General features: G+C 35.9%; 5 protein-coding genes across 5 annotated transcripts in view; all 5 read right to left on the reverse strand.

Annotated features, from left to right (window-relative positions):
- The window catches only part of EMWEY_00047650 (cell cycle control protein, putative), a gene marked incomplete at both ends in the record, with an annotated part of 2,193 nt that extends 1,731 nt beyond the window's left edge, over positions 1-462 (reverse strand). The window contains one exon of the mRNA XM_013479295.1: positions 1-462. This exon is cut by the window's left edge and continues 1,276 nt beyond it. Coding sequence (XP_013334749.1) covers positions 1-462 — 462 coding nt within the window.
- A 3,190-nt stretch (positions 463-3,652) lies between these two features.
- Positions 3,653-7,265, reverse strand: EMWEY_00047660 (hypothetical protein; the record flags this gene model as incomplete). The annotated part of the gene is made up of 8 exons (XM_013479296.1): positions 3,653-3,661; positions 4,053-4,519; positions 5,158-5,220; positions 5,522-5,660; positions 5,951-6,162; positions 6,302-6,365; positions 6,668-6,981; positions 7,139-7,265. 8 exons carry the CDS (start codon positions 7,263-7,265, stop codon positions 3,653-3,655), a joined length of 1,395 nt encoding a protein of 464 aa, XP_013334750.1.
- Positions 7,266-7,480: 215 nt separating this feature from the next.
- Positions 7,481-8,185, reverse strand: EMWEY_00047670 (hypothetical protein; the record flags this gene model as incomplete). The annotated part of the gene is made up of 3 exons (XM_013479297.1): positions 7,481-7,809; positions 7,956-8,015; positions 8,137-8,185. 3 exons carry the CDS (start codon positions 8,183-8,185, stop codon positions 7,481-7,483), a joined length of 438 nt encoding a protein of 145 aa, XP_013334751.1.
- A 123-nt stretch (positions 8,186-8,308) lies between these two features.
- On the reverse strand, positions 8,309-9,089 carry EMWEY_00047680 (hypothetical protein; the record flags this gene model as incomplete). Its single annotated transcript, XM_013479298.1, has 3 exons — positions 8,309-8,637; positions 8,798-8,855; positions 9,039-9,089. 3 exons carry the CDS (start codon positions 9,087-9,089, stop codon positions 8,309-8,311), a joined length of 438 nt encoding a protein of 145 aa, XP_013334752.1.
- A 73-nt stretch (positions 9,090-9,162) lies between these two features.
- Positions 9,163-9,491, reverse strand: EMWEY_00047690 (hypothetical protein, conserved; the record flags this gene model as incomplete). Its single annotated transcript, XM_013479299.1, has 1 exon — positions 9,163-9,491. A coding segment is annotated over one exon (329 nt), but the record flags the coding sequence as incomplete, so codon positions are not given.
- Between the last annotated feature and the right edge of the window lie 361 nt (positions 9,492-9,852).

A 9,852-nucleotide genomic window follows, 5' to 3' on the forward strand; every position in this document is an offset into this window, starting at 1 on the left:
TCTTCCTCTTTCTCTTTCTCCTCTTTCTCCTCCCTCTCTTCCTCTTTCTCCTCTTTCTCCTCCCTCTCTTCCTCTTTCTCCTCTTTCTCCTCCTTCTCTTCCTCCTTCTCTTCCTCTTTCTCCTCCCCCTTCTCTTTCTCCTCCTCTTCCTCCTTCTCTTCCTCTTTCTCCTTCTCTTCCTCCTTCTCTTCCTCTATCTCTTTCCCTCTCTCTTTCTTTATCTTTTTCTTTTTCTTTTTCTTTATCTTTTATTGTATGATGTGTACCATTAGTTATTTCTTCTTTTTTTATTCTTATACCTTTGCTGCTGCCATTGCTGCTGTTGCTGCTGCTGCGGCGGCGGCGTGATCCTCCTCCTCCTCCTCCTCCTCCTCCTGCTGCTGCTGCTGTTGCTGCTGCTGCTGCATCTCCTCTTTTCTCTCTTGAGAGATCTTCACGAGAGGAGCCACGATCTGTTGTCATCTTCCTTATAAGCAGCACAGCAGCACTTGCTGCTGCTGCTGCTGCTGCGGGCTGCTGCTCTTGCTGCTGCTGATTCTGTTGCTGCTATTGATCCTGATAATGTTTATAGAGAAGGATCTACGTAAGGAGAGCAGCAGAAGTAGTATGCAGTCAATAGTTCCGCTGCAGCAATGAGGTGTACATGCAGCAACATGGGCATGACGTTGTGCTGCAGCACAATTAGGAGAATATACACCCCGTTAATCCTATAAATAGAAGAGTTATGTTACTAATAAAGAGAAAATACCCTAAAAAGAAGAATACATGAAGAAGAAAGCTGCGTAAGAAGGGAGGAAAAATCTGCACGGCGGCAGCGGCAGACAGCAGGAGGGCATAAAGGAGAGAGAATCAAGATGCCGCCAAATAAACAACGATGAATTATAATAAAATAAATATAAACAAATAGATTTTAATGATTGAAAAAGGAAAAGAAAGACGAAAAACAGACAAAAACCCTCAGTAGCTGAATTTTTCTGTAGCTGCCATCATCAGGTCCTGCGCTGCAGCCCCAATACATATTATTATATATGTACAGGAGGTGATCACAGTGTATGCATGCATCATTTTTTTGCGATTAATTCATTTATTTATTTATAATTTATTATAATTTTATAAATTATTATTCATAATTAACGTAATTAAAGAAAAAACAAAGAAAAATAGTCTTTATTTACCCCCTATTTCATGTTGCTGCTCGTGCAGTAAGCTGAATATGAATTACCCATCATCATGCAGCAACAAGAAGAGCATTGTTAATATTGTTACGTCATTAAATATTCATAATTATTTATTTAAATATAATTTTTATTCTTTTTTTATTTATTTTCATGATATTTACTCTTTATTTATGCAAATTATTCATTAAGAATAAAAAAAATGCTATTTATATATATGTATATATATAAATATATATGTAGGATCTGCAGTATATAAGGAATACACGAACTGCATGCCTATTGCGTCTTTTTAAGAGGAAATTCAGAGAAAAACAAACAAAAAAAGATAAATTAATAAAATATAAATATTTTATTTAAATAAAAATACATTTTTATGTTTTTTTTCTTTTTTTTGTTCATATTTTTATGCATTTCTTCCCTTTGCGCAACAAAAAGGAATAATACTCAGTTAGTAGCAACTGTGCAAATGTTCTTATGCAATAAATAAACAGAAAAATGTTTATTAATTATATTTTATGATTTAATTATTTATATTATTTAAATTATTTATATTATTTTAATTATTTTATTTTATTTATTTATATTAATTTAATTATTTTTATTAATTTATTATTTATTGTCCTATGCTGCCGTTATATATACCCTATAGGAGGAGGCTTTTCCTCCATTTTCTTGTATATACACTTATAAGTATATCTTTTTAATATATTATTTATAGCTATTAATTTAATATATTAATTTAATAAATTAATTTAATATTTATTAATATAAACAAATAAGGGTTTAGGGTTTAGGGTTTAGGGTTTAGACTGCCTGGTCATAACAAATCTACCAAGTAAATTCTCCTAAGGAAAAAAAAAAGGGAATAAAATATTTTTTTGTGTATTTGTTTATATTTTATTTAATTAAGAAAGGACTTTTTATGCCTATTTATGCCTTTTTTAGGCATTTTTTTCTTTATTGTCTTTCTTATAATTTGCCTCAATAGGCTTACATATAGAATAAGCTGTTAATACAGCTTATTTTCTTTATACAAAAAAAAATGTTTAAATAAATAAATAATTTATTATTTATTTATTTATTTATTTATTTATATTTATTTATTATAAATATAAATTAATATTTATATACAAAATGCTGCAACAAACATAAAATTATAATTAACTATCGTTGTTATCTACAGGCAAGGAAAATAAATATAATTATATTTATTATAAATATATTTATTTATTATTTATATTTATATTTATAAATATAAATAATAAATAAATAAAACTGTATTTATTATATATAATAAATATCCCTTACATATTCTGTTGCCTTTTTACCTTCTCTATGTTGTCAATATATGAAATTACAGCAGCAGCAGCAGCAGCACAAACAGCAGCAACAGCAGCAACAGCAGCAGCAGCAGCAGCAGCAGCAGCAGCAGCAAAAATAATATTATTTATTTATATATTTCCTTAATGGGATCCTCCTATTAACTTTAAGGCGTTTTCTACTTGCTTAGACACTGAGAAAAAAACAAAAAATATATTTAAATAAATAAATAAATAAATAAATAAATAAATAAACAAATAAATAAATAAATAAATAAATAAATAATTTAGTAATAAATAATAATTAATAGATGGTATATCTGTATATTTTTGTAGCAATAACATACAGAAAAAGAAACATTTATAAACGAGTAAGAACAGCAAATATATATAATTATATATTACTTATATTATTCTATATAATATATAATTATATACTATTTACTATTATATTTATTTATTTATTTATTTATTTATTTATTTATTTATTATTTATATTTATATTACTTACGTTGCAGGTCAATATCTCCAATAGTAAGAGGTAACTTTGTAAGATCTGCAGAAAAAGGAAGGAAAAAAAAAAAGAAGAAAAAATAATAAAATAATAAATATAATAATAATAACAATTACTATATATGAATATATACATAATATATATTTAAATATATTTTTGTTTCCTTTTTTTTTTCTTCTTTTTTTTTTGATTTATTTTCTTACCTGATTCAACAGTAATTTCTTGACATTGTTTAGCTGCCTTATCTAGTGTATTTTTAGGTTTATTATTATGTTTATTATTAGCAATAAAATTATTATAAATAGGAAGAAAAGTAAGGAAAGAATTAATTTCTTGTTTCCCTGGTAGGGCTAGATAAGGTAATTGGTATCGTTTTTTGTGGTGTACGTACACCTGACAATATATAGATTCATAATAACGAAGAAGAAGAGAAGGAAGAATAGATTGAGATAAAGGCCATAAAAGTGCCTTATTTTTTGTATTTTCTTTACTACAATTAGCTACAAGGAATTTAAATACATTTTCCCCTAAATAATCTACACCATCAAAGGGAATAAGCAAAGAAACACCTAATAAACTCCCTGGTCCTACTACAGGTTCGTCAGGTTTATCCGGTCTTGTTTGGCTTAATAGACGACCCATTAGGCTTGCTAAATAAATAAGCAAACAAATAAACAAACAAAAAGAAAGAAAAACAATAAAATAAACAATAATAAATGTGTTTCTTCCTCCTAATTACTACTTTTGTCTGTTAACTTTATACAATAAGAAAGAGAAAAAAAAAAAGAAAGAAATAAGATATTATTATTAGAGAGGAAAAGAAGGAAAAAAGAAAGAAATAAAAACAGAAAAAAACAATTAATTAATTAATAAATTAATAAATTAATAAATTAATAAATTACCTGCATCAATACATATTCTTGCATGTTTATGTATAATTCTTTCTTTATTTATATTATGATTAAATAGATCTTTATTATCAATAGAATGTTGAATAAATAAAGAAATAAAAAAAGAAGAATTTTTTGTTCCTTTTATTACCTCTGGTGATTTAAATTGTCTATTTAATGATAAGAAAAGTCTCTCGTAAATATCTGCATTTGCTGCCCAATATAAACAAACAGCAGCAACACGAATTATATCTTCTTCTTCTTTTCTTCTTCTTTTTTCTTTATTCTCCTTCTCCTTCTTTTTATCCTTATTATCCTTCTTAGGCTTCTTATCTTTCTTATTCTTCTTCTTCTTGCTGCTGCTGTCGTCGTCCGTGCTGCTGCTGTCGTCCGTGCTGCTGCTGCTACTGTCGTCCGTGATGCTGGTGCTGTCGGTGCTGCTACTTCTGTCGCTACTGCTGCTGTCGCTGCTGCTGCTGCTGCTGCTGCTGCTGCTGCTGTCGTCTTCGTCGCTGCTGCTGATGCTGTTGTTGTTTAGCCAATGTACTAAATACTCAGTTGTCTTCTCACGGATATGCATTGGTGATTGTGTTAAGTCTAAGGGAAAATCCTTACAATCTAATCAATAACAGAAAAAAAAAAAGAAAAAAAAAGAATTAAATAAAAAGAATAATTAAATAAATAGAATAATTAAATAAAAAGAATAATTAAATAAAAATATAAATATAAAAAAAAAAGAAAAAGAAAAGTTATTTATACAATATAATGCATGCATGCAACAGCTGCTGTTAAACAAAGGGCATCAATACAGGAACATATTAGGCTACTCATGTATACATATATATACTTATTACTATTCTTATTAATTAATTAATTAATGTATTTATTTATTTATTTAATTTATTTGTTAATTTATTTATATAAAAGGACTAACGTTCATGGTCTGGATGTGGTTCTGCCATACGAGGAGCTGCAAAAGAGAAGAAAAGTTTTATTTATTATTAAGAAAAAAGGAAAGAAGAATAAATTGAATGCATGCAGCCCCAAAGCTTAATACTAAGGAAACAGGAAAAAATAACACAATTGCATGCAGCCCTTTGTTACTTGTGTCTATACCCTGCGTTGTGATCTGTTGCATGGCGTTTAAAGGGAGGGTTAAACTGCTGCTGCTGCTGCTGCTGCTGCTCTTGCTGCTGCTGCTGCTGCTGCTGCTGCTGCTGCCTATCTTTGTCTATCTGCTGCCTCGTGTTACTTACTGCGAGAAGGTCTTTCCTTTGCTTCTGGTTGCTCTTCGTCAGTTTGCTTTGGTTGAGGTTCTTCTGTAGCAGCAACAGCAGCAGCAGCAAACAGAGGAAAGCAGCAATTGAATAGAAGCCCCTACTACAGTATCTGCTGGTCCCTTACTGTTCTTCTTTGTATATTTATATATAGGTTGTATTAAGGTACCCTCTTCTTATATATAAACAAACAAACTACTGCCTAGTGACTCACCAGCAGGTGGCTCCTCTTCTTTAGGCGGAGGATGAGGGGGAATGGGAACAACATGTTGGGGTTTCTCTTCTGCAACACAGCAGCAACAGCAGCACCAGCAGCAACAACAGCATAAGAGTTACCACCAACCTAACTGTGGGACAATAGGCCTGAGCCTTCCCCTTGTTATATCCATAAGTCTTAATAGAGGCAGAGACGAGGAAAGAGCGTAGCCATGGAGAAAGAAATGACCCCTTAATGAACATACCTTCGCTAATGGGTGCCTCAGCTGCAGAAACCACAAGAACAAACACAAGGAAAATAGAGAAAGAAATACACCAATAGACACTGAATAATGAATATTTCTGTTTAATTGAGTATTGTATTTCCTCAATAGTTGCAGATAATCTTTTATAATACTCCTTTATTAATATTATTATTTTATTCAAGTCTGTTACACCATCACTTGCCTGTAACTGAGAAAGGTACAACTCTGTCGTCCTTCGCCTTCTTAATGATTTTATTAAGAACTTCTTCAATAATAATATCTTTTATTTTCCATGAAGGAACTTTTCTTACTTCTTCTTGTTCTGAATGTTTAGAGGCTCTCAGTAAATGTTCTTCTATTTCTTCTGTATGCTTAGATAGCCCGCTACGGAAATCCTCCATTGAGCATTCGTCTACAGGCTTCTTCAGCTGAACTGTAAAGACAGTTGCCTCGGGGATAAAGGTGAGAGAGGCGCGGACTCCAGATGGAAGCGTCAGTGACGCTTCTTTAAGACCAAACTTTACTGCAGGAATGAATGCAAGAACACAGAAACGGTGGGAGTCTCGATCTAATTATAACTGGAGAGCTGGCATGTCCTCTACAGGATCGTGAACATCTCTAGAGTGTACTGTTCAGCCGATCATCTTAAATGCGCCACAAACGCACCATGATTCTCTGGAGCTTTCCGTCTGCGAGGAGGAGGGACGGGAATTGCAGGCTTTTCCTCTGAACAAGCAACAAGCAAAAGGCATGCCACACAGCTCATTAAGCAGTTTCAATGAAATTAGAACATCCGTTGTAAGGGAGAGTGGGGAATCATCATCATATAAATAAGCCATAGCCCACCTTTCTCAGGCGCGCCAGCTGATGTCCGAGAGAGATGCGAAGAAGAATTCACACACAAAGACGCATAATTGTTATAAAAGGGACGTTAATCTACACGATTTCCATCACACGTGCTGTACTGGTGAGTTCTATGAAATTTCCTTCCTTTTTCATGGGCCAAATGGACACTACTTGCCTGAAACCGTAAACTCGACAATGTCATCCTTGTTGGCTGTTTCAACAATTTCTTCCATCTTTTCGGGAATAATTATTTCCTTCAAGATCAATTCCTTGACTTCTCGAGCTTCTTCCAGCTCAGACGTTCTAGCGGCTTTCAGCAGTTGCTTTTGAATTTCCTCCTTGTGCTTCTCCAGACCCCTGCGAAGGTCTTCAAGCGAGCTGTCCGCTACAGGCTTATCCAACCGAACTGTAAAAGAGGTTTTGCTGGGTTCAAAATGGAGAGCGGCGTGGGCTCCAGATGGGAGCGTCAGCGCGGCTTCTTTAAGACCAAATTTTACTGCAGGAATGCAAGAACACGGAAACTTGAACGGAGCTCAGATGCCGATGGGGCTTTTGGTCCGATTCTAAGTGGCACTCTTGCTTTGCCTCTAGATGATTGCGGACGTTTGTAGTGTTTTAGTTAGCTTGTCATGCAAACTATGCCGCGTACGCACCATGATCAGCTGAAGGTTTCCGCTTGCGAGGAACAGGAACTGGAATTGCAACCTTCTCCTCTGAACATACCACACACCAAACGCCACCAACAAGCCTTATTTCGATGTTCAATTTGACGTAGAACATCTCTTGTGAAGGAGGATGCCGGATTATCTTCATGCAAATAAATCGTAGCCCACCTTTCTTCTCAGGAGCTCCAGCTGAGATATCAGAGATGCAGAAAAGAATTCACACACAAGCGCATATCATTCTTAAGAGGAGAAACGGTGAGTTTCATGTGCACAGTTTCCATCAAACTTGTTTTGCTAGTGAATTCTACGAGATTTGCTTCCCGTTGCACACTACTTGCCTGAAACCGTAAACGGAACGACGCCATCTTTATTGGCTATTTCAACAATTTCTTCCAGCGTCTGGGGAACAAATATTTCCTTCATGATCCATTCTTTCACTTCTCGAGCTTCCTCTAGCTCAGATGTTTTAGAGGCCTTCAACAATTGTTCTTGAATTTCCTCTTTGTGTTTTGCAATGCCTCTGCGGAAGTCGTCAAGTGAGCTTTCAGTTACAGGCTTATCCAGATGAATTGTAAAAGAGGTATTCTTTGGATCAAAGTGGAGGGAGGCACGGGCTCCAGATGGAAGTATGAGGGAGGCTTCTTTAAGACCAAACTTTACTGCAGGAATCCAAAAACACGGAAACTTGAACAAAACTGAGGTGCAGGTGAGAGCGTTGATCCCATCCTAAGTGGGGCTCTTGCTTCATCTCTGGAGGAGAATTAACATCTGTACGGCGTTCTCTTTAAACACGCCGCAGACGCACCATGATCAGCTGTAGGTTTCCGTGTACGAGGAATAGGCACAGGAACTACAGGCTTTTCCTCTGAAAATACCACACAACAAAAGCCACCCATACCGCTTATTTCCCAGTTTCAATGAACTTTGAACATTTTCCCATGAAGGAGGATGCGGGATAATTATTATTGAAGTATTCTGTAACCCACCTTTCTTCTCCGGAGTGCCAGCTGAGATCCGAGAGATGCGGCAAAGCATTCACACACAAACATCTACTATCGAATACACGTGAAGTTCATGTACAAAGTTTCCACCTAATTTGCAATTCTGGTGTATTGTGTTCTCTGACGGTGATATCCTGTTTCATGAATCAGAGTACTACTACTTGCCTGAAACCGTAAAAGGAACGACGCCATCCTTATTTGCTATTTCAATAATTTCTTCCAGCGTCTGGGGAACAAATATTTCCTTCATAGCGTATTCCTTGACCTCTCGAGCTTCGGGTAGCTCAGAGTTCTTAGAGGCTTTGAGTATTTGTTCTTGGATATCCTCTTTGTGCTTTGCTATGCCGCTGCGAAGGTCGTCAAGTGAGCTTTCAGCTACAGGCTTATCCAGCTGAATTGTAAAAGAGGTATTCTTGGGATCAAAGTGAAGGGAGGCGCGGGCTCCAGATGGGAGCGTAAGCAAAGCTTCTTTTAGACCAAACTTTACTGCAGGAAAGCAAGAACACGGAAACTTGAACAAAGCAAAGATGGAGGTGGGCTTTGCGTTTCGCTTCTATCCGCTGTACGTTCTTCTGTTCCACAGCATCGTGAACATTGGCAGAGTGTTGTTCTTTAGCTGTTCATCTTAAACAGGCCGCAAACGCACCATGATCAACTGTAGGTTTCGGTTTGCGTGGAGGGGGAACGGGAGTTTCTGGCTTTTCCTCTGAACATGACGAACAACAAATGACAGCAACACCGCTTATTTCGCAGTTTTAATGAACGTAGAACACTTCTTGTAAAGGAAGATGAGGGATCATCATCATACAAGTATGCTGTAGCCCACCTTTCTTCTCAGGAGTTCCAGCTGAGGTCCCAGAGATGCAGAGATGCAAAATAGCATTAACACACAACCACTTACAATTGTTAAGAAGAAAACCAATGAATTGTATCCACATAATTTCTATCACCCGTGCAATTCTAATAAGTTCTTTCCCTTTTGCTTTCTGCTTAGTGGGACAAGGCAGCGCACTACTTGCCTGAAACCGTAAAAGGAACGACGTCGTCTTTCTTGGCTATTTCAACGATTTCTTCCAAAGTTTGAGGAACAAATATTTCCTTCATAGCGTACTCCTTGACCTCTCGAGCTTCGGGTAGCTCAGAGTTCTTAGAGGCTTTTAGTAATTGTTCTTGTATTTCCTCTTTATGCTTGGCTATACCGCCGCGGAGGTCATCAAGTGTGCTCTCCGCTATCGGCTTATCCAGACGAACTGTGAAGTAGGTATTCTTGGGCTCAAAGTGGAGGGAGGCGCGAGCGCCAGATGGAAGAGTAAGGGCAGCCTCCTTAAGACCGAACTTAACTGAAGGAAAACAACAGAAAGTAACAAAGAAGACGACTGTGCTCGCCAGTCCTCCATTACAGGGACGACTACTATACCCACTGAATTGCTCTACTCTAGCAGCAGCAGCAGCAACAACAACAACAGAACAGCAGCAGAAGAACAGCAGCAGCAACGCGAGTGCAGGTGAGGGTGTACTGCACCTTCTGTTGGTTCAGGTTGTTTAGGTGGAGGACTTGGCGGTGGTTTTGCTTCTTCCTCTGGGCATAGCAAACAACCAAATAATTCATTATATGTTTTTTTTCCCTCTATGAATATCTAAGAGCACTAAGTAATTATAATGCATTAACTAAGGGAATATATATATATATATATATATATA

The sequence above is a fragment of the Eimeria maxima genome, genomic scaffold (assembly GCF_000499605.1).
Source record: "Eimeria maxima Weybridge genomic scaffold, Emw_scaff1041, whole genome shotgun sequence".
NCBI classification, from domain to species: Eukaryota; Apicomplexa; class Conoidasida; order Eucoccidiorida; family Eimeriidae; genus Eimeria; species Eimeria maxima.